Source organism: Moschus berezovskii, chromosome 11 (assembly GCF_049115385.1).
Source record: "Moschus berezovskii isolate FMDL1 chromosome 11, NW_MosBer_1.0, whole genome shotgun sequence".
NCBI classification, from domain to species: Eukaryota; Metazoa; Chordata; class Mammalia; order Artiodactyla; family Moschidae; genus Moschus; species Moschus berezovskii.
Genome location: NC_142470.1, coordinates 89,046,259 through 89,071,206, shown reverse-complemented (window position 1 = coordinate 89,071,206; position 24,948 = coordinate 89,046,259). Strand labels below are relative to the sequence as shown.

The 24,948-nt window shown below is 36.5% G+C and overlaps 1 protein-coding gene across 3 annotated transcripts in view; it reads right to left on the bottom strand.

Annotated features, from left to right (window-relative positions):
- Positions 1 to 10,189: 10,189 nt before the first annotated feature.
- Positions 10,190 to 24,948, bottom strand: part of STRN (striatin) — a 118,662-nt gene continuing 103,903 nt past the window's right edge. For all 3 annotated transcript variants that reach the window (XM_088841542.1, XM_055400859.2, XM_055400860.2), the window contains one exon: positions 10,190 to 24,939. In XM_088841542.1, the coding sequence (XP_088697668.1) occupies positions 24,770 to 24,939 (170 nt within the window). In that variant the 3' untranslated portion in view covers positions 10,190 to 24,769. The remainder of the gene's footprint in view (positions 24,940 to 24,948) is intronic.

Here is a 24,948-nt window from a genome sequence, read left to right as displayed (position 1 = left end):
TACCCAAAGCTCATAGTTTACATTAAGGTTCACTCTTGGTATTCTACATTCTGTGGGTTTTGACAAATGTATGACAGGCTTCTACCATTACAATATCATACAAATAGTTTCACTGTCCTGAAAATCCTCTGTGCTGTGCTTATTCATCCCTCCCTTCACCCCAGTGCCTAGAAACCACTGATCTTGTTACTGTCTCTAGAGTTTCTGAAAGCATACAGTATACAGTATTTTCAGATTGGCTTCTTTGACTTAGTAATACGAATTTAAGTTTTTGCTAGGTCTTTTCATGACTTGACAGCTCATTTCTTTTTTAGTGCTGAATAATATTCCATTGTCTGGATGTACCACAGTTTTTTTTAATCCATCTACCTACTGAAACACATAGGTTGGTTGCTTCCACGTTTTTGGCAATTATGAATAAAGTTTCTATAAACATCCTTGTGTAGGTTTTTGTGTGATTATAAGCTTTCAACTCAGTTGGGTAAATAAAAAGGAGCATGACTGCTGGATCATATGCTAAGAGTAAGTTCAGTTTTGTAAGAAACTGCCAAACTGTCTTCCAAAGTGGCTGTACCATTCACATTCTCACTAGCAATAAATGAATGTTCCTGTTGTTCCACATCCTTGCCAGTCTAAATACTTATCAATTTTCCTTTTACCCTTTGGTTATTTAGATGTGTTATTCAGTTTCCAAATACTTGGGAATTTTCCAGACATGTTTCTTTTATTGGCTGCTAATTTAATTTCACTGTGGTCTATGAACATACTTTGTGTGATATGAATCCTTTAAAATTTATTGAGGCTTGTTTTATGGTCCAGAATACGATCTATCTTGGTAAATTCTCTTGGCCCTGGGAGAAAAAGTATATTCTGCTCTTGTTGGATGGAATGTTCTATAAGTATCAACTAGGTCAAGGTGGTTGGTAGTGCTACCCATCCTCTATATCTTGATTAATTTTCTATCTCCTGTTCTATCAATTACTGAGAGAGGAGTGTTGAAATCACCAACCAAACTTACAGATTTGTCTATTCTTCCCTTTTCTCTATCAGATTTTGCTCCATTTACTTTGAAGCTTTTTTACTAGGGACATAAATTTTCAGGAATTGTGTTCTCTTGATGAATGACCTCTTAATCATTTTGAAATGAACTTTTTCTCCCTGATAATATTCTTTTCCTTGAAATCTATTTCGTCTGATCTAGTCACTGAAGTTTTCTTTTGGCATTGCATATCTTTTTCTATCCTTTTATACTACTTTTAACCTATTTGAGTCTTTTTATTTAAAGTGGATATCTTGTATGCAGCAGATGACAGATATCTGTGACAGATATCTTGTATCTGTCAATCTTGTCTTTAATTATGGCATTTAGACCATTTACATTTAATGGTCTACATTTAAAGTGATAACTTCTACAGGTGAGATTAAATCTACCATCTGGTTACTTGTTTTCTGTGTCATATCTGTCCTTTGTACCCCTTTTCCTCCTTCTTATTTTGGATTAATTGGATATTTATTGTCTATTGTCTCCTTTATCGGTTTATTAGCCATGTCTTTTTTAAGTGGTTGCTTCAGGTTCAACAGTATACATCTGTAATTTATCACAGCCTATCTTCAAGTAATATTGTTACTTCACATGCGGTGCCATAACCTTAAGCCAGTATACTTGTATTCACCCTCTTCCAGTTTGTTATTGTTCTCATAAATTTTACTTATGCATTTATTTTACAACCCCCTGTATATTAATTTTTGTTTTAAACTGAAATTATTATTTAAAAAGAAGTGATTTTTTTCTATTATCATCTGCTATCAATTTCCTTCTGCCTGAGAACTTGCTTTAATATATCCAAATAGTCATGAATACTTTTGGCTCTTGTAAGTCTGTTTTTGAAATATAATTTTACTGGGTATAGAATTTCAAGTTGACAGGATCTTTTTCTTTTCAGTATTTTAAAGATGTTCCACTGTGTTCTTATGTATCAGTATAGTTAGAACATTTAATTGTCCTTGTTTACTAATTCTATCTTATGTGTTAATTCTGGGTCATTTTCAATATATTAAATTTTCTCTTCATTTTGGGTTGTGTTTTCCTATTACTTTGCATACCTGATCACTGGATCCCAAATATTATATTACCTTGTTGAGTGTCAGATATTCTTATATATTTAAATGTTAATAGGTACACAGACATATATATATATATACACACATCTACTTATGTACACGTATGAACTTTGTTCTGAGTCAAGTTACTTGAAAATGATTTGATCCTTTCATGTCTTACTTTTGAGCTTTAAGGCAGAAACAAAACAACTTTAAGCCTAGGGCTGTTTCTCCACAGTAATGAAACAACAATAACCTTCAGAGTCCTACTGCCTCAAATTTTATGATATATTTCCACTATGCCGGGTGGAAACATGAGCTATTCCTGACCTTATTCCCAACATCAGATAATAACTCATAAAAGGATTATTCTGTCTATATCTTTTGGGTGACTCCTCAGCCTCTGATATGTTCCTCACATGCTTGTACTTACCAGTACTTGGCTGAAGACTTGGGGAGGACCCAGTTGAGATCTCCTAGTGCCCTCCTATAGTACTTCACCTTGCAAACTCTAGCTGCCTTGGACTTGCAGAACTCTCAGCTCTGTCTTTTCAACTCAGAGATGTCTAGGCTCTACCTAGACTGCCCAACTGCCTCATGGACACCCTGTCTAGGCAGTAAGCTGGGGCAACGATCTGTTTTCCTCTCTCTCAAGGATTGCTGCCTTGTGCTATTGTTCAATACCTGAAGACTGTTTTGTTGTTTTCTCTATTTTTAAAAGTTGTGAAAATCTGGTCTCCCGTTACTCTATCTTAGCCAGAAGCATGATTTGGTCTAATTTTAAAAAGCAAAGGAAGTCCACTTTTTATATCAGAAGGTTATAAAGTTTTAGGTATTTTTCAAATTGGTTGGCTCAAATTATTTATAAGTAAAAATGTTTATTTTCTAAGGCATTTCTTACGGTTTGTTTGTTTGTTTGTTTGTTTTTAGCATCTTCAGGAAAACCTCTTCTAAAGGATAAAAGACAATCCTTTGGGATAGAAAGAATGGAAGAGTCACATATCAAACTTAAACATAACCTTAGGGACAACCTCAAGGCTATATCTAAGATGATAGATTTTTTTCAGGATTTGTGTGAAAGGAAGCCTACTTACCAGGCTTTGATGCTTGATCACTCTTCATGGAGTGAGTGAATTCAAAGCAGGAAATGGACAAAGGAGGGAAGATGAGAATGATTGGGACATCCTAGCTCAGTTCAGTCGCTCAGTTGTGTCCAACTCTTTGTGACCCCTTGGACTGTAGTACACCAGGCTTCCCTGTCCATCACCAACTCCCAGATGTTGCTCAAACTCACGTCATCGAGTCGGTGATGCCATCCAACCATCTCATCCTCTGTTGTCCCCTTCTCCTCCTGCCTTCAATCCTTCCCAGCATCAGGGTTTTTTTCCAATGAGTCAGGTCTTCTCATCAGGTGACCAAAGTACTGGGGTTTCAGCTTCAAGTTCAGTCCTTCCAATGAATATTCAGGTTTGATTTCCTTTAGGATTGACTGGGTTGAGCTCCGTGCTGTCCAAGGGACTCTCAAGAGTCTTCTCCAACACCACAATACAAAAGCATCAATTCTTTGGTGCTCAGCTTTCTTTATGGTCCAACTCTCATATCCAAACATGACTCCTGGAAAAACCAGTTTTGACCAGACAGGCCTTTGTTGGCAAAGTAATGTCTCTGCTTTTTAATATGCTTTCTAGGTTGGTCATAACTTTTCTTCCAAGGAGCAAACGTCTTTTAATTTCATGGCTGCAGTCACCATCTGCAGTGAGTTGGAGGCCCCCCCGACCAAAATGTCTCTGTTTCCACTGTTTCCCCATCTATCTGCTATGAAGTGATGGGACCAGATGCCATGATCTTAGTTTTCTGAATGTTGAGTTTTAAGCCAGCTTTTTCACTATCCTCTTTCACTTTCATCAAGGGGCTCTTCAGCCCCTCCTAACTTTCTATCATGAGGGTGATGTCATCTGTATATCTGAGTTTATTGATATTTCTCCCAGCAATCTTGATTCCAGCTTGTGCTTCATCCAAGTCTGGCATTTCACATGATGTACTCTGCATATAAATTAATACAGCTGTGATGTACTCCTTTCCCTATTTGGAACCAGTCTGTTGTTCCATGTCCACTTCTAACTGTTGCTTAATAACCTGCATATAGATTTCTCAGGAGGCAGGTAAGGTAGCCTGGTATTCCCATCTCTTGAAGAATTTTCCACAGTTTGTTTTGATCTACACAAAGGCTTTAATGTAGTCAATGAAGCAATGTTTTTCTGGAATTCTCTTGCTTTTTCGACGATCCAACAGATGCTGGCAATTTGATCTCTGGTTCCTCTTTAAATCCAGCTTGAACATCTGGAAGTTCACGGTTCACATACTGTTGAAGCCTGGTTTGGAGAATTTTGAGCATGACTTTGCTACCATGTGAGATGAATGTAATTGTGTGGTAACTTTGAACATTCTTTGGCATTGCCCTTATTTCGGATTGGAATGAAAACTAACCTTTTCCAGTCCTGTGGCCACTGCTGAGTTTTCCAAACTTGATGGCATATTGAGTGCAGCACTTTCACAGCATCATCTTTTAGGATTTGAAATAGCTCAGCTGGGATTCCATCACCTCCACTAGCTTTGTTCATAGTGATGCTTCCTAAGCCCACTTGACTTCACATTCTAGGATGTCTGGCTCTAGGTGAGTGATCACACCATCATGATTATCTGGGTCGTGAAGATCTTTTTGTATAGTTCTTGTGTGTATTCTTGCCACCTCTTTTTAATATCTTCTGCTTCTGTTAGGTCCATACCATTTCTGTCCTTTATTGTGCCCATCTTTGCATGAAATGATCCCTTGGTATCTCTAATTTTCTTGACGAGATCTCTAGTCTTTCCCATTCTATTGTTTTCCTCTATTTCTTTGCATTGATCACTGAGGAAGGCTTTCTTATCTCTCCTTGCTATTCTTTGGAACTCTGCATTCAAATGGGTATATCTCTCCTTTTCTCCTTTGCTTGTCGCTTCTCTTCTCAGCTATTTGTAAGGCCTCATTGGACAACCATTTTGCCTTTTCCCATTTATTTTTCCTGGGGGGTGGTCTTGATCACTGCCTTCTATACAATGTCACAAACCTCTGTCCATAGTTCTTCAGGCACTCTATGAGATCTAACCCATTTAATCTGTTTGTCACTTCCACTGTATAATTGTTAAGGAATTTTATTTAGGTCATACCTGGATAGTCTAGTGGTTTTCCCTACTTTCTTCAATTTCAGTCTGAATTTGGCAATAAGGAGTTCATGATCTGAGTCACAGTCCACTCCCAGTCTTGTTTTTGCTGACTGTATAGAGCTTCTCCATCTTTGGCTGCAAAGAATATAATCAATCTGATTTCAATATTGACCATCTGGTAATGTCCGTGTGTAGAGTCTTCTCTTGTGTTGTTGAAATAGGGTGTTTGCTATGACCAGTGTGTTCTCTAGGAAAATTCTGTTAGCCTTTGCCCTGCTTAATTTTGTACTCCAACGCCAAATTTGCCTTGGTAAAATATACTCTAGGTATCTCTTGACTTCCTATTTTCACATCCCAGTCCCCTATGATGAAAAGGACATTTTTTCTGTGTTAGTTCTAGGTATCTCTTGACTTCCTATTTTCACATCCCAGTCCCCTATGATGAAAAGGACATTTTTTCTGTGTTAGTTCTTATAGGTCTTCATAGAACCATTCAACTTCAGCTTCTTCAGCATTATTGGTTGGGGCATGGACTTAGATTACTGTGATATTGAATGGTTTGCCTTGGAAACGAACAGAGATCATTCTGTCATAGGATGTCATTCTGTGACATCCCCTGGAGGAACAGATGTCCAATCTGGGAAGTGATTTGAAGCACTGTTTTCAAGAGTCAGAAAATGAGGACTCAGTGTCTACAAATTACATACATCACCTTTCATAATCAGCATAAGTGAGGAAAGATAAAGGAAAATTCAAAACAGAAATGAGTGACCAAGGAAATTTCCTTCTAAGGTTATCTAATCTTCCAGGCAAAGGTTTGTTGTTTAATCTAACAGCTATTTGAAATTGACTTCTCAGTTGCCATCTCCTATCAGCAAAGCTGATGTAGGGAGACAATGTTCTCGCCAGTGGATACATGGGAGAAGTCTGCTAAATGGGGTTGCCTCTAGGAAGATTTCCTTTACTATCATAAGCAAAATCCCAATTAGTACTGCCTTTCCCCCTTTTAGAAAACTTCTTCTTGTCTTGAACTTGGATAACATGACTGGTATTGTGAGAGCCTGAAGCCAAACAATAGATGAAATTACTTTAAGAATTGTTTAAGGATGTGAGAGCTGAACCATAAAGAAGGCTGAGTGTTGAAGAATTGATGCTTTCGAATTGTGGTGCTGAAGAAGACTCTTGAGAGTCCCTTGGACTGCAAGAAGATAAAACCGGTCAATCCTAAAAAACAAAACAAAACAAAAACAGTAAATCCTAAAGGAAATCAACGCTGAATATTCATTGGAAGGACTGATGCTGAAGCTGAAGCTCCAGTACTTTGGCCACATGATGTGAAGAACTGACACACTGGAAAAAGACCCTGATGCTGAGAAAGACTGAGGCAGAAGGGGGTGACAGAGGATGAGATGTTTGGATGGCATCATCGACTCAATGGACCTGAGTTTGAACAAACTCCAGCAATAGTGAAGAATAGGGGAGGCTGGTGTGCTGCAGTCCATGGGGTTGCAAACAGTCAGACACAACTGAGCAACTGAACTACTACAACTCTAGGAATGACAGTAAAGACCTAAAAAGAGCCTGGGTCTTCCTCGACATTGTGAACAGGTATAACCAATGCCAATAACCTCCTTACTCTGCACTTATTATAGGGGAGGAATAACCTCTAATTTTTAGTCGATTATTTATTTGCTTTTCTTAAACACGAAGGTTGTCATCTACAAACTGGCACTTGCCAAGAGCATCCACTAGCAACTGAACAGCAACAAGAAAAGGGGCATTTGCCTCTGTGAGGTTGGGCTTCCCAGGTGGTTCAGTGGCAAAGAATCCATGTGCAATGCAGGAGACACAGGTTCAATCCCTGAGTCAGGAAGATCCTTTGGAGGTGGAATGGCAACCCATTCCAAAGACTAAATCCTATGTTACTGCAGCTGTTGACCTTCAACACCCTCTGAAGGAGTTCAGGTTGGAATGAGGCATTCTGTGCTTCAGGGAATCTGGTGGACCTGGTCTTTAGTTATTTTCAGACACTGATTTCAAGATCCCAATCCTTGCATCTCTTTTAGAAAAGTCACTAAATCCCTTCTTGTTGACATCAGCTCCTCATAACTAGCAGAAAACCTTTTGTAAACACTTGATTGCATGGAACTCCCCCTTCATCAAACTCTTATATATTGATCTTCCCTGACTGCCTCTTTGGAGCAGTCTCTCAGAGCTATCTGAGGTTCTGTCTCCTGGGCTGCAGTCCTCATTTTGCCCCAAATAAAACTCAACTTGCAACTCTTAAGTTGTGCATCTGTTTTAGTTGACAAGGCTAATTCCAGTCTTTGCCAAAACTGAAAGTAAATAAACAAATGCACTTTGTCTGAATACTGAAAACAAATGGTTCAGTAATAATGACCAAACACTCTTGGAATAAGACAGACAAGGTGGCTAGTATCCATGACCCATTCCAGATTATTCTTTGCCATTTGTTTTAAATATCTGTACCTAAGAAGAGTTTTCAAATTCTTGATAAGGTTTCTTCAGAACTTGTCCACTGACTATAGTATCAGAAACCAAAGTATCGATACTTTGCAAACTCTTCCACACAGCATGGAAATGAGAGGTTTGGGTAAGGCAATAAGAATCAAGGAAAGCGGGGGAAAAAGAATTGGTGTCCTTACTTTTCAAAAGTAGGGGAAATGGAGAAACAGAGTAACACGCCTCCTCAATTACTGATTCAGGAGTCTTCAGACGAGAGTGTAAGAAAATTCTTGATCCACCTTAATTTTCTCTTCCTCGTCCTTCAACTTGCTATGGGGAATTCAGTATGAAAAATGAGTACTTCTTTTGTTTGACCTGTTCACCATTTACAATCATAGAGCCTAACAGCAAGCAGCTATCATCTTTGTTGTAACTTCTGCTTGATTTGAAACTCAGCCTTTCATATATATATATATATATATATATACACATACATATATATATACATATATATATACACATATATAGGGCAGCTTAACAATTTGTGATTTACATGGCAACTGACATTGCCCAGTTATGCCCAAGCATAACTAATCATCCTAATCCCCAAAGAGCTCGGAAAAAGCTAAGAGATGAACTGAGTCCTCTATATGTCTCCAAAGCACAAAAAGCTCTGGGGAGACTCAGGCACAGAGACTTCCTCCCACAGCTTTCATAGAACACTGACAGCCCATCTACTTCCAAACAACCAGTCCTTAGACCAGAGATTGCCATGTATCCCACCAATTCTGGAACACACAATTTTTAGCAGCTGGGCCCTATGAACAAGAAGCCAGATTATCAAAGATGGTGAGAAAACCAACAGAACAATCAGAGAAAGTTCCATGAAATAGGACTGTGGACAACTTGAGAAAATAATGAGGTCCATGTAAGTAGATTTAATGACAGCAAACACACACAGGATAGTACTTAAAACTTAAGAAACAAAAGGAAAGGGAAAGGGCATGTGTGAGATGGGAATTAGAGGCCTGAAAGTGGAAAAATATCTCAAGTCATAGGTCAAAAATAATTCCTTAACCAGAACTTTAAAAAAAATTACTTCCAGACAAAAGGAGCAAGTGACATATGAAGCAAAAAGATCCTGGCTAGCATCAAACGTCTCAACTGCAACACTAAGAATACGATGTTTTTTAGGCTACTGGACAAACAGACCTACAATCCCAAGTACTACACCTAATCAAGACATCACTTACCTATTTGGATGAAAAAAGATTTGTGGCTTATCAGACGTTCAGAGATTAAATTACCCCACCTAAAATAGTAAAAACTAAACAAGATACTAATTAGGACAGAGACTTCAATCTAAAGGGAAATAAAGAAAGCTGAAGGAAATAGGGGTGAACAATAAACCTTAATATGTGTGTACACAGCCAAGGGCTAGGGAGGCAAAAGACATGAGACAGTCCTACACAATAAAAAATGGCCTTGGGACCCAAAGATTTCTGTCCAAGTTCCATCTGATCTTTAACAGGCAATTTTAGTGACCTCTTAATTAAACAATTCTAAACTATAGAAAAAGGTGAAAACTCCCCAATTCATTTTATGAAACAGTATTATTCTAAAGTATATATATAAGAAACACACACAAACAGAAAACTGTACATGTGTGTTAGATGAATTTTAATTAACTAAACAATCCACCATAAACAGGCATCCAGAAACAGAAACAAAATATTACTGGCATGCTAAAAGTCGCCCTCAGACTTCCTTCCAGACAGTGTCTCCTCTCCTACCTCCCTCCCACTGAGGATAACCACTTTCCTGACTTCTAACAGCACAGATTAGTTTTGCCTGTTTTTGAACTTTATATGAAGGAAAGCATATAGCATTCTTTTATATCTGGCCTTTTAGGCTGATCATGAGGCTTCTGAGATTCATCCATACATTGCACATAGTTACAAACTGTTCTGTCTCATATACCATTGTATGAATACACAAAAATGCATTTACCCATTCTATAGGTGGATGATCTTTTAGGTAGTTTCAGGTTTGAGGCTATTACTAATAGTGTTGCTATAAACATTCTAAAACATACCTTTGCATGTATGCATTTTATTGGGTATATGCCTAGAAACAGAATTACTAGATCCCATGGTAGGAATATTTCCACTTTAGTAGATTCTGCCAAATGGTTTTCTAATAAATTGGAAGCTGTATTTGAATAAATTTGAATTCTTACCAGCAGTGGGTAAACCTTCTGATTACTCCCATATTTTGTCAATCTGCATAATTTTTTACATCTAATAAAATAATCCACTAAAGAAATCTATAGACAATCACACTTATGAATATTCATGCTAAAGTTCTAAAATAAAAGATTAGCAACTAGAATACTGATTTATAAAAAAAGAATACCACATTATGACCAAGCAGGTTTTATTACAAGGAGACAAGAGTGGTTTAATGTCAGCAACTCCACGCATAATCCATCTAGTCAACAGACTGAAAGAAAGTAACACATGATCACATCAAAAGATGCTAAAAAGGCATTGGATAAACTTAGCAGTCATACCTAAGAAAATCTCTTGATAAAACAGGAAAGAATATATTTAAATAAGATAAAGATTATTTTTTATAAGTAGCAACACAAATATGCTAAATAATTAAATACTCAAACTATTTCAACTAAAATCAATGACAGAGATGTCTGCCTATCACCAGTATCACTCAACATTATGATGGGATTTCTAGACAATAAAGATTCCAGAAAATAATCTGTCAAACATCACAAAAAACAAGTTGTATTATTTTTGTGAGTGTCATTATATTTCTAAAAATCCAACAGACTCTAGTGAAAATTGCTGAAATTAACAAGAAAATTTCCTAAGTATATATAATAAATTTGTTATATACCAGATAAGTACACAGAAAAAAAAAAAAGCTTCTTCTTTATTTATAATGATCCTTTAGAAAAGGAAATGGAGAAAAAAATCCATTTACATGACCATTCACAGTAATGACCAAAAGGCTAAGAAACAAGAATATTTAATAAAAATGACACAAGATTTAAATGAAGAGAACTTCAAATCTTACTACAGATATAGACAAGATCTGAGCAAACAGAAAATGATTAGTTCTTGGATGACAGTATCATGTCAAATTTCCCAAAATTAATCTGAAAATTTAATGTTATTTCAACTCCTAATCGTTTAAAATGATCACAAACTTCAAATGGCCAAGGAAAGTAGACAAAGAATAGTAGGCAGAGTATGGGGTGGGAGAATGCTCTGCCTGATCATTTTATAAAAACATTCTTCACAAATAGAATAGAAGCCACTGTAATTGAATCCATATATTTCTATATGTAAAGAGAACTAGAAGTGAAACAGAATAATATATTGAGAAATAAATCTCATCATATGTGAAAATTTAATATACGACAAAATTGGTGTTTCAATTCATTGGGAAAAGATCGTTTATTTAGTAACAGGTGCTGGGACAACTGGCAACTCACTTGGAAGAAAGTTGTACCAATAGCTTGCATTCTATACAAAAACAAATTCCAAATGGAGCAAAGACAAACACAAAAAACATTAACAACAAAACCAAAAATAAAATGCAGAAGTCACTCCAGGAGACTACACAACCCACCCAGGGGTGAAGACCTTAAACAATACAGAATACTTCAAAATGTTTATAAATATATTCACAAGCACTTGTATTCTGAAAACTAAAATAATATTTTGGATATATATAAAATTTTGAATGGGAAAAATATTACAAATATGGTCAACAGAAAAATCATAGATCTGGAGAAAATCTGCAAATAAGAGAGTTTATATATAATAAACAAAGAGCACTTACAATTTTTCTAAAAAAGACAATGAAAATATGGGCAAAATGCTAAAAATGAATAAAAATGAATTAAAATTTTAAAGGTGAATTTAAAAATACAAATACACAATTCACCTTGAGAATGAAATCCAAATGGCTAAATTTTCTATGGAAAAAGTACTTTTTAAAGTGGTTAACAGACAGCAAATAAGAGTTAGGAAAAAATGTTTGCAACCAAGAATAGGAAGGTTTACTATATGAAAAGCTTCTACAAACTAGTTAAATAAAAATAAACACAATAGAAACATAAGCAAAAATATGAATAAAAATTAAAATGAATATAAGTTATAAATAAAATATACATATACATCCTTATGGTAGGCAGGATTCTTAGCTGGTCCCCATGATCTCTGCCCCTGGTGTTACTCCTATGATAATGCTACATTTATAGGGCAAAGAGACTTTGCAGACATAACTAAGGATACTAACAAGTTGACCTTAACATACAGAAAGGTCATTTTAACATAGATTCTAAATATATATTTTATATATATATTTTTAATATACATTATCTGGGTGGACCTAACTTAGTCACATGAGTCCTTTAAAAGAAGAGTCTTCTATGACTGGTAGCAGAAAACAAAATGAGTCAAAGCAGAAGGATTTGATGAATGCTTGCTAGCTTTGAAGATGGAGGGGACCATGTGCAAGGGCTGGAGGGAACCTTCTAGGAGCTGATAACAACACTTGACCTCCATCCTACACCACACTACAACTCCAAAGAGTGGAATTAAGCCACCATGAATGAGCTTGGAAATGTATTCTCCCCCAGAGCCTTTAGTTAAAAGCCCAGCCTGGCACAAACCTTTATTTAAGCCTTACTGAGAACTAAACAGAGAGCCCAATCAAAACCTGCTTTGAAAGAAGTCTGAACCCACAGAAATGTGAGATAATCAGTGGGTGCTGTTTTAAGCCGTTATATTTGTGGTAACTTGTTATACAGCAACAGAAAACTAATATAATAGGTCATTTAATTACGAGTGAAATCGAAATGACCAAAGAAAATATGGAAAATTGTCCAGATTTACAGTAGTATTGAAAACGCAAATAAAATAACACTGAAAAATCACTATACCCACCATCAGGCTTTTATTTTTCCTTTCCTTTCTAAAAAATTGCTAATGGGTATAAAGGGTAAGAGTATTTTCATACATTTACTGATGTAAATGTAATATAAATTGTCCAGGCATTTTGGGAAACAACCTGTCAATATTTATTTAAAAATTTTAAATCTACATATTCCCTTGGCCCAGCAATCCTACTCCAGGGAATCTATTCCATAGAAGTGAAATATCACGGTCATGAATATGCAGGCAGGCACAATGACCGTAACAGCTAAAATCTGCTAACAAAGTAAATGCCCATCAACGTGGAAGAGGTTTAGTAATGTCTTCATCATCATACAGTATTACCCAGCATTAAAAAGAATACGAGCTGTTAAGACAGACCTGGAGGGATTTTCATCATCCATTATTGTATGAGAAAAGATGCTGAGGATATACATGATCCCGTTTAAAGCAAACTGACATACTAAAAAATCTCATTTATATAAAACTGTGTATGTATATTAAGGAATTTAAAAGAGACGTATTTATGTCCATACTTGTAAGGGGCTCACAATACACATCACATTTTAGAAAGGTGCAGAGTAACTGCAGAAAAAGACAAAACCCTGTAATATTTGGTTACACATATCTGTGTGAATAAAGAATAAAGACAGATATATCAGGCTGCTACAAGGGAGGAGGGAGTGAAATGATATGGTGGAATATGATTAGTTTTGTCACTACGCATCTTTATTAGTTCATCTATTGCTCATTTGTGATGTTCTTTTAATGGTAATATTTTATAGTACTATTGCATGGAGAATCTCATAGACAGAGGAAGCTGGTGGGCTACAGTTCACAGGGTCACACAATAGACACGACTGAAGCGACTTAGCACATGCATAGTACCATTAATCTGTATCACTCTTTTAATCTGAAAAACATCAAATCATTACCCTTCCTCTGTTTTTCCTCAGTAGTTATCACTAATATTCTATGTATTTTACTTGTATTGTTTCCCCCAGCTGTAACGTCAGCTGCACCAGGTAAAGAGTTTTGTCTGTTTATTGCTGAATGTCAGCACCTAGAACTGTCTGGCACAAAGCAGGTGCTCAAATTACTGAGGAAAGTAATATTTTACGTATAACTTCTTTAGGGCTCCTCCTGACATTCATTTTAACCTTATTTCTCCTAAAAACCTGGTATTTCAGAAGTTATCAGGAGTGTGACAGGATCACATGGTAGCCTACCGGGCTCTTCTGTCCATGAAATTTTCCAGGCAAGTGTACTGGAGTGGGTTGCCATTTCCTGCTCCAGGGGATCTTCCCAACTCAGGGACTGAACCCAGGTCTCCCACATTACAGTCAGACGATTAATACTCTGAGCCACCAGGGAAGCCCGAATTACATGGTAAGAAGACTGAAATCAAGCATTGAATAATAGTTATTTCTTGGTTGCTTATTACTGTCTGACATTTTATCAGGTGTTATCTAAGTAGGCAGATCTATGATACCCATTTCACAGATGACAAACCAACTCAGATTAGCTTATCTACAGTTTCACGGACAACAAATGTCCTGTGTCCAGGAAAAAATCCCGTTCTTTCCTCTTTGCTGTACTGATCGTAAAGGAATCATGTTTTAATAATTAAAAAGGACATAACAGTTTTCACCTAATATGTAGGTTTAATATCATTTTGAGACTTATTTAGTTGAATAAATTCAGTCACATAATTTACTACTCTTTGATAATTTTATTAATGATTTGAAAGTCATTTGATTGTTAAATACAAATACCCTACCCTATGTCTAATTAGTTGACTCTTCTACTCCTAAAGCAATTAAGCTGTTCAGCTCAACACCTCAAGCCTCCTGGGCCCTGATGGAGTGGCAGCTACAAATCAAGACAACACAACTATTCCTAGAAGTTGGAATAAACATTTAGATAATTGCCATCAAATTTTCAAGACAAAAACAGCCCTAAGAGCATCCTGAAGGATTTTCTATTACACTCCCCAGAGGAATGCCTTTCCTGACAATGTTCTACTAGAGGAAGCTTCCTACCTCTTTGGAGAGAAAAAAAAGACAGGGAGAGCAGGGCTATCTGAGGGTCACTGGGGAAGAGTAGTGCATACAGTCTGGGCCCAAGCTGGTCAAGGCAGGGTCAGCTTCCAGATTGGAGAGTCCCCTAACAAGGCATCAGAGGCCAGTGGGTTAGTGCTCATGAGGATAGGGGGACAGAAGGGACACAACAGGGCTTATAGAGACCACCTACTCCCCTACATGGTTTGCTCAGGTTCAAAGAAGGCAAAATTGGAAATGGACAGCAGAAGAGGGAGCTGCCTTGGGCAGTCTGTTGTCACCTTCCAGGTGAGGTCCAAATTCCTCCCAAGGAAGGTGGAGACCTAATCTCAGCATCAGCTCCACATACCTAAATACACCTGAGATCACCTAGGGACTGGCAGGGAAACTTCCCCCCACCTTACCCTCGTCTTTGATGTTCTGGATAGATTTAGAGTTTTAAGAAGTGTTCTCCAATCACTCAACCAATAAATATTTATTGGGTACTTTCTATATGGTGAGGCACCAGGAGAGGTGTTAAAGGGAATATAAGAAAAACAAACATGGTCCCTGCCTCAAGGAGCTTACAGAGACATCAGCAAACAAAGAATCATTACCTCTTATTTTTAGGTGACAAATGAGCAATAACTAATAGGTAAAATCTGAGTTGAGAATGAGTTTAGAATCAAGGCATTCAGAATAAAACTCATCACTACCTGTTCTCCATGCCTCAAAAAAATCCACAAGATTTTGAAAGATAATATACGTAAATCAGACTTACTGTATCTTCCTTAGCAATCTTTGTACCCTGAAAACAATTTCTAAAATTCACACAAAAATAGAACATGATTATCTGTAGAGGCAAGCTATATGTAACTTGCATACATTGAGGGTATAAAACTGCCTGGATCTATAATCTTTAAGTTCAAAAGTAAAATTATTTCTGCCTCCAGAAAACAATGGTGTTTCTAAAGAGAAAAATGGTCCGCTTACAAGCTTTATTTTCTTAAATTGCAGCCAATACATATATATCCCAAAGTATCTCACAACAATGAGAACTAAGTAACCTATTGTCCTGCTGATCAAAGGAATAAAAGGAATAAAGGAATAAAAGGCTGATCAAAGGAATAAAAGGAAGTCTCAATGTTCTAGAGCTGAGAGAAAGCCTCATTTCTTCTGACTCTGAGACACACAAGGAAATTAAACAGGTACTATTTCACTGAAAAACAAAGTGTCCACTTAAACGAACTGATTTTGGCTAAACATGCATATTTTCAAAATCTGTGAATGGCAGGATCTAATCTTGACCTTGTTCACTCTGAAGGGACACGATTAACATTATTTATGTGCTACACATGCTCTATCTTAATGCTCCATACATTTTAACATGCATCAAATTCACAAGTCTCCATGGTTTACCTGCAAGCTATGTATAAAAATACTGCTTTTCAAGTCAGCAAAATGCTGAGATATTTACAACATATAGAAGAATTCCTACATGGCACTTGGGTATTGGTGGGGAGTGGGGGTCAGGAGTGTTACCCATAAATGACTGTTAGAAAGACACATGAGACCACTCTGTTCTTTTTCTAAAATATATACTGAGTGAAAGAACTCCCTCAATAGGATATTCTGAAACATGTGGGCTCAAAGTCTATAGAAAAAGATGAAAAAAATTTTTTAAATGATTCTAAAAGCACAGTCAGAATCATTCAAAATAGAACTCATCCTATTAAAATGATTCTATCTTTTCATGAGATTACTACTTGGTCAAATTAGGACATTTTTTACATGTCTGGTCTTCCTTCTGACTTATGCAGATGACACAGTGTATCTGGGCCTCTCTTAATATAGCTTCCTGCAATAAAAAGTTATGTCATCTGACAGTTTGTTTAACCAGGGAACTCCAGGATATTTTGATGTATTTCCTAAAAATCGTTAATTTATATAACAGGAATCAATGATAAACAAACCAGAACTGGAACCATTCACTTTGAGAGGCCAAAAGGACCTGAGAGGTCATCTTTCCAGGCCATTTAGAGAGAAAGGAAAACAATAGGTGATGGGTTCAGATCAGAGGTTCATCTTCCCCTATGCTCTCACCGAAGTTATCCAAGACCCAGAACAAACTTTCTGATGAATTTCTTATGCTCTAACGTAAGTTAACCTTATTTATTTATGAAAAACTACTGCCTTGATTCCTGAATATTCATTGGAAGGACTGATGCTGAAGCTGAAGCTCCAATACTCTGGCCACCTGATACAAAGAACTGATTCATTGGAAAAAACCCAATGAGCTTCCAATGCTTGGAAAGGCTGGGGGGCAAAAGGAGAAAAGGGTGACAGAGGGCTGAGATGGTTGGATGGCATCACCGACTCAACGGACATGAGCCTGAGCAAATTCCAGAAGACGGTGAAGGACAGGGAAATCTGGCATGCTGCAGTCCATGCAGTCGCAGAGTCGGATACGACTTAGCAACTGAACAACTGCGTTGATTCCCTTCTATAAGGAAATAGTAGGTGGATGTCAGTATACATTAATGTTTCAACACTTTATATAAACCACAAGTTGCTTATTTTCTTAACACATGCTTATGCCTGACACTGAATTTTGCTTTCCATGAATGCATTTTTTTTTTTTAAATCAAAGTTCTTCAGTTTGGGAATTCTCATCTGTGAATGATGGGTTTCCCTACCATTACCCTTAATTTGATGGTGCTATTATATGAGGTAATTAAAAAATATCTTTGGTTTGAGATTTATAGATTGGGAACCTGATACACACCCTGGATCTTATGAGGGCATGAAAAACTTTGGCACATGAATTAACAATACTAACTCTAGTACTCTAAGTGCTATTTAACAGATGTTTTGCTCAGTGCATGTGTGTGTGTGAGCTGCTCAGTCGTGTCTGACCCTTTGCAACCCCATGGACTATAGCCCACCAGATTCCTCTGTCCATGGAATTCTGCAGGCAAGAATACTGGAGTGGGTTGCCATTCCCTTCTCCAGGGCATCTTCCCTCCCTAGGGATCAAACCTAGATCGCCTGCATTGCAGGCAGATTCTTCACCGTCTGAGCCACCAGGCTAGCCCACTGGATTAATTATTTCTTTAAAGAGGCACAAGGAAAAGTCAACATCGAGTAAGCATCTAGACCAGTCTTCCAGTAAAGTGACTGGCTAAAAAACCAGGGACAAGAGAATTTTCTATGAAATATACCCTTCTGATGGGAAAGATATTGCAGATTTTATTCCTCCAAGTCTGACCAAAACCACCATTACCTTTAATATAGTTATCAACTAAGGAATAAGAAAGGGCTTAGGGTTCTGTAAGATCTAAGTGAAACTTAAAGTACGTAATTTTCTGTTAGACAGGTTTTGGGTTGTTTTGTTTTGAAAATTATACAAAATATACTAAAGTTTGTGTTTCAAAAAATATGGAATCTAACTTTAAGAGTTGCACGCCAGTGCTTCTCCATAGAATTCAAGCGTCCCCATCATCATAGGCAATAGTTATAACTGAGAAGTAACAAATGAAGTGATGCATTATGGTTATAGAGTTTGAGGTAAAGGTGCTACTAGACTTCCAGGTGTTCCTGGGGGAATACTCCGGTGCCAGGACAACCGAGGATCCCTTAAAATCTTCGTGGTGCCTTTGGAAAACCCAACGCAGGTTAAAATACCACTGTGAACCTGGGCTTCCCAGTGGGTCCATCAATCCATGAAAAACTTCTGGGGCCATCCTGACCTTCTGAGCTAGACCACTCTACAACTCCAGCAAACCATGTCTCAGTTCTCAATACAAGGGACAAAAAAGACACTTCTGATAATACTGAAACATGTATACCAGAGGACAGAACACTACAGCAGCATACGAAACATCACAGAACAGTGGATAGTTTCAAGGACACCAGAAGAGGTACTTTTTAGATTCTGTATAGTATTGTGACTCCAGATTGGAACAAAGAGATTGTCGAGCTCTGGGCATGGGAAGCCCTTGAAAAATACTGTTGATTTGAAGGAGCAAGGGGCAGAAGGCTTATGTTTGTTAAGTAGCCAAACAAAAAAATAAGTAAAAGCACATTAAATTTATATGTGTATAGGATTTTTTAAATTATGTAACTGAATACTTTAGGAAAAATATATATGTGTGTCCCTAAAAATATCATGATCCAATCGTGTGGGGTATTTTAATTTTACTGGCTTTCCAAAGGTCCAAAGTTTCTACAACAATAAATTTCTCCACCTTCCTTACAATCAATAATTAAGATCGGTTCATCTCTGTGGATTCACATATACTTTACCTAATACACTTTTATTTCTCTGCACCCCTTTATGACCTCCCCCCAAACAAAATCAAGTTGTATTAAAGTATTTTAACTGCAAATCCACTAGATTCCAAATCTGACAAATATTTCAATTCATGAGACACCTTATCTATATTTGTACACTTTATTTAAAAACAAATAATACACTTAGAGCCACCAAAAAAGGATATCTTAATTAGCTTATCCATATCCTGAATTTACAAGAGAAACATCTTGCACCACAAAAATTAGCATTTGGATTAATTTACATTAATTGATATTATACTTAAATTTTAAAATACCTGAAGATCAAACAATCTGGCTCAGGGCTCACCAGTTAGAGGGGTGAAGGGGTGTGGAGAAAAGGAGCTGTTTAGGAATATGAACTGATGCCCTGAGGTCAGCTCTAGTAAACTGAACTTGAGAAACATAAAACAAGCAGTGGATTATAGGATTACAAAGAAGTGGTTCTTCCTCAAAACAAAAAACAGGTATTAGATTATATAGTTGGGATAGGTATAAAGGATATCTCTTAATCTGGATTGGAAAAAAGTTATGAGAAGGGGGTTGCATTTGTTTCTCACAAGAGGTAAATTTCAGCCAAACAATGAGAAGAAAGTAGGGAGGGTTGAGTGCGGTAGACTGAAGGCTTTCTGATTGCTGATAATACCAAATCTAGCAGCTCTCTACAAGCCAGCTAAAATACCATCCTCTGAGAAATTTTCAGAGAGAAGCTAACACACAACCAGGGAAAACTCATTCCACATTAACAAGGCACTCACCGGTTCACGGCCTGCTAAAAACCCAGGCAGACACTGGAGTTAATCTGAAATAAAATGAACTTTCTAATTTGCATCAGAGGGATGACAGGCATGTGGACCCAGTTAAATCAAATCTAAAGCCTGACTAGCAAATTTCCAGAAAATTCTGACCCTTAAGCACCACTTCAGGAATACTGCTACAATAAGTAAGTGGGATCTAGAGATCTCTGTTTGGCTTTATATTTGCTTTTTTTTTTTTTTTTGGATTAAAAAAAAAAAAGATGCAGTCTGTTTGTGAACAGACTTTGTGAACCTGTGTCCCTAGGAATGACACTGAGATCCAGCTGGATGATGGATATATGGCCAATTAAAAAACATTCAGGAGCAAAAGTCAAATGATTCAAATCATCTACAAAGGACCTGACCTTTGTTTTTAAACACAGATATATTAGTTTTCTGGACCTTCCTCTAAAATGAATTTAAGGAATTGATACATTTCAGAAAAATATACATACAATTTCTGTCAGCTACTACTTTTGTACAACCTGAATCCCAGTGTTAAACAAAACAACTAAACAAGTAACACAGTAACAGAGACAACTTCTGAACAAATGAATGATTATGTACTGAATAGCCTTGAAACAGCTTTCAAAGAATAAAGTAAGCTGAAGGAAATTATACTTAGAGCTCTTTCCCATGTAAATCAATAACAACTTGGCTCCTTGTTGAAAACATCACATCTAGACATACTAACCAGAGATTATCTCCAGCTCACTATCAACACGGATGACAAATTTTAAGCAGTTCTTTCAAAAGAAAATCAAAATTAATTCAAAGCCTTTCAATCTGATTTGTGACACCTTTGTTCAATATAACTTAAATGACATAGCCTGAGAAAAGCACCAACACAGATTTTTTAAATTGCATCCAACCATTATTTTCAATGTCATATTTGCTTGAGTCAAAAATGGCAGCAGTGATAAAGAGGTAGATATGAAAGATGCCATTTAAATACTATTCATAGGTGGAATTTTAACTAGTTCAGGTGTTTAATTTAAAAACAAATTTTACTAGTTAAATCTTCATCATATAAGAATTCCATGACATGCTCTTGTGTAAAGGGGAAATACATGAAGTACTAAAAAAAAAATAAGCCTTTAAAAATTACATTTACTTAGCTAACATTAATGAGATCCTGTAATTTTCATGAATCAGTAATTTCTCCTTTTACCTGAACTTGATTTATAAAGAAATAATAGTTATTTTCTTCTCTACTGAAATTTCTAGGAGTTCACATTCAGAATTCTTGGAAAGTACTTATGGTGCTCAGAAGAGCATGAAGACAGAGCATGAAATGTCCCCTGAAGTCCTAGAAGTTTTACAGACACATTAAAAAGACACTGATGGTCACAAATCAGGACCTTCACAGATGGGCAAACACTCAACACAACACACACACACACTCACTCACACACTCTCTCACACCTCTTCCCCATAAAACAACTCAATCCTCATCCTCACTGTAAGGCTGAATTTTTTTTTTTAAAGGCACCTCTCTTTCTCTAGCTATTGCCTTCTTGATGATATCGGTTTTGTCAAAAATCCTGAATGCTCAATGGAAATAGTTCAGTACTGAGAATGGAACATTTTTCAATTCACATTTGAATAGCCAGGTTTTCTTACATTCAGATTTTAATAAACTAGAACGACAGTCTTTAAAACAAGCATGCTAGCCTATAATGAATATCGTATATACAGTAATTTAAACATTTAGAACTATATATTATACTGCAAAAGCAAACAGCACAACACTCATCATACTCGTCATTACCTGCTGTGGACACTACCTCCAAAAATGAAAATACAAAACAGTAAAATGCACCTATGGTTTTATATATATATATATAATATATATAGTCTATATATATTATATATATCCCTACAATATATATAATATATATTTATAAAATATACATACATTTTAGACATTTTCAAATAAATCTTCATCATTATCTCCAAAAGAAACTTATAGTAAGAACACTGAAGGAATGAAACTCAGATAAACAAAAAATTTCTCACAAAGTTCATTATCAGTGATACAGCTCAATTTCCCCCCTTTAAGTCATAACTAAAATGATTATAAAAGCTAAATACTTTGCATAACTAATTAATCTGTTTAATGGCAAAAATTGCTAAACGTGTTCAATAGAAAAATACTGAAGGTCATTATATCACTTATGTTAAATATCTGTCTATGGTTTGAGTAGCAAATGAGCTCCATATGACAGCTGAGTTTCGACAAGGGTGCTGCAAGCTCCCAGGGATGTACCCATAGCATATGAAAATAAGGCAGGGACCCACATCATCTGCTGATTTTCATACTCTTCCAATATATTTCTTTCAAAATATTTACAAATAAAGCACTATGAAAGCATTTCAATCATTGTCAAATCTGGGATTTGTTCATTTTGTCAATTTTCATTGGTTTTTTTTGATAGGCTGAGGGAAAAGTCAGACAAACACATACACATATATATGCTTCTATCTGGTTGGAAGACAGCTTTGGCTCATTTCTAGGCTGAGATCGTAACAGTGCTAGTGGAGAAGAAATCCCTGTTTCTGGGTACAACCTCCAAGAGCACAGCATTGGCTTTCTAAGGAACTTTCAACAGTTCCATCATTTGCACTACAGTCTACATATCTCATGGTTATTTTCCACTTACTAATAGAAAAATTTCAACCATGAGACCTAAAATGCAGGTGAAGAGAGTGTCTTAGTTTTGAGAATTCCAGTTGACAGAAGTAAAGCAGGCACTGAACACCCTGGAAGGTAATTAAAGCAATAATTGGTAGAACAATAGTTTGTAATCATCCATCACAAATACGCCAATTAAGAGCACCTGACTGAAAATTTCCAGTATCCTTCTACAAATGTTAGGTCAGTGACATCATTTATTTACTTTGTGAAGAAGCCAAAAAGGAATTCACCGAACACAACATGGAATTCTATACCCGCACAGGAATATAAACATTTACCTGGTAGCTTATGTCCAGGTCAATTCATATGAATATACAAAGCAGTCCCTTGAGCCCACTGTTAAGCACATATAAAATGACAAGGTAGCCATGTCAAAATAAAGCGTATCTGTGTATCAACCAGGAAAATTTAACAAAGGTCTTAATGAAAATCTGCCTGTATACTGTGGATTCTCAAGGCAGATAAGCAGAAATTTTAAAGAAAAATTGTCAATTAATATCCACACTATCGTGTTAACACTTCTTCAGGGAGTAGATGTACATATTAGAAGTGCCACTGCTATGATAATGGAGTATGTGGGCATAGGAATGTAGAAATTACATCTGAGAGCCTATTAAAAGTACATTTTGCTCAAAATTTGGGAATTAGTAATATTTCTGATTTCCAGATTGGTCTCTGCCATATTGGGCAAATAAGAAAGTGCATGAGGAAGAGGGGAGACAGCTGCAGGGATAAGGTCTACATACCATGTCCAGACAGTGGGGTCACGTAAATCCCAAGAGCTAACCATATGTGGGTCATTGGTAAGGTGAGCTCAGAGAATCCTGGGCCTTCAAGACATGGTTTTCCCCAGAAACAATATTGACTCACTGCCCATTAACACATGCTATGTATTCCAATGAAACACTGGAGGTGGGGTAGGGCAAGGGAAAGAAAGAGAGAACCCTCTAGCCAATATTATACACCAAACTATTCCATCCAGATTTCCAAGAGGTTTTACTTCTTGGAGATATTAATAACGGAACTTCTGGGGCACAAACATTTGCTTTATTTAGTAATTCTGCAAAGGCAGCTGCCTGAGGTTAACCATACCCTTTGGACTATTAAAACATAATAATTATGAACTATTTTTGGTAGGTGTCAGATAATTTTAATATCGGAGACAAAGAAGAAAGAGATCATGTGAAGCATGGTTATGTGGGTTCTGCTGAGTACTTGCAAGTAACTTCCAGCTTTTCAATCACTAAAAGGTACGATTTCATCAATATGAAATAATCACTGATACTATAAATATCACACGAATAAAGTGAAATTTAAAATTAACAGAAATCATTATAAAGATATGCCCTGCTTGCCATTAAAAATAAACAGAATCTTAAACCTGAATAAGTTAAATTCTTTAGTAAAAGCAGACTCGTATCAACTATTCTTCATAATGGTGAGTATTTTTGACAGCTAAACTTTAGAATGGTACCAAATCTATTTTCAAAAATGTTAATACAATATAGAAATCTGCTTACAAACTAAATATTTGTTTTAGCATTTCTGAATAATAATATATTTAACATATTATTGCATTTTTTTTTCCCCTCTAAGTAAAATGTTTTGCCAGGTGCTTTATGAGAACAGTTGAAAGGAGAGCTAAATTAAAAACTCATTTTAACACTGTTTGGTCATTATGCACATAAGGGTTAGTACAGTAGATGTGATAAAGATTACCGTTTTAACTATCTAATATGTTTAACAAGATTTCTCAGGGGAGAACTAGGTCTAAATTGCCATTCTTCCTCTACTCATTCCCAGTAACCAAGCTTTTTAATTATCCCTTATAATATGCCCTATTTACTCAATAGGGACAAGCTAAACCTATGTTTGTTCTTCGCTCAGGCCTGCCTAGCGAATTAGAACAACCTCAGAAATAAAAGCTCCTGTTTTGGGAAAAATTTTAAAGTTTTCAGGCTCACAGATTCAGCTGAGCTTGCAGCAACCTGAACAAACCTTAGTTTTAGAAAACAGTGTACGAATTGCAAAACTATACTTTAACAAATGTTCTCTGTGCTCCTTCAGCAGAACAAAAGGGCTGGATGGGTTGACTCTTGCCCTGGTCTTCTGTATCTCTTTTGTGCAGTTGATTACTTATAAAGAGCTAGAAGGTGAAGATGATGCATTGTGTCATACAAAGACTTTAGCCAGTGCATCCGCCCCAGCACTGGCTATATAGCATTTGGATGGGTGGAAAGCTACATCATGAATTGATTCTTCAAACTTTTTCCGATGAGCTGTGAACTCTTGAATACACGTCTTACTTTCTAGGTTCCATAAACGTATTGAACAGTCATGACCTATATTAA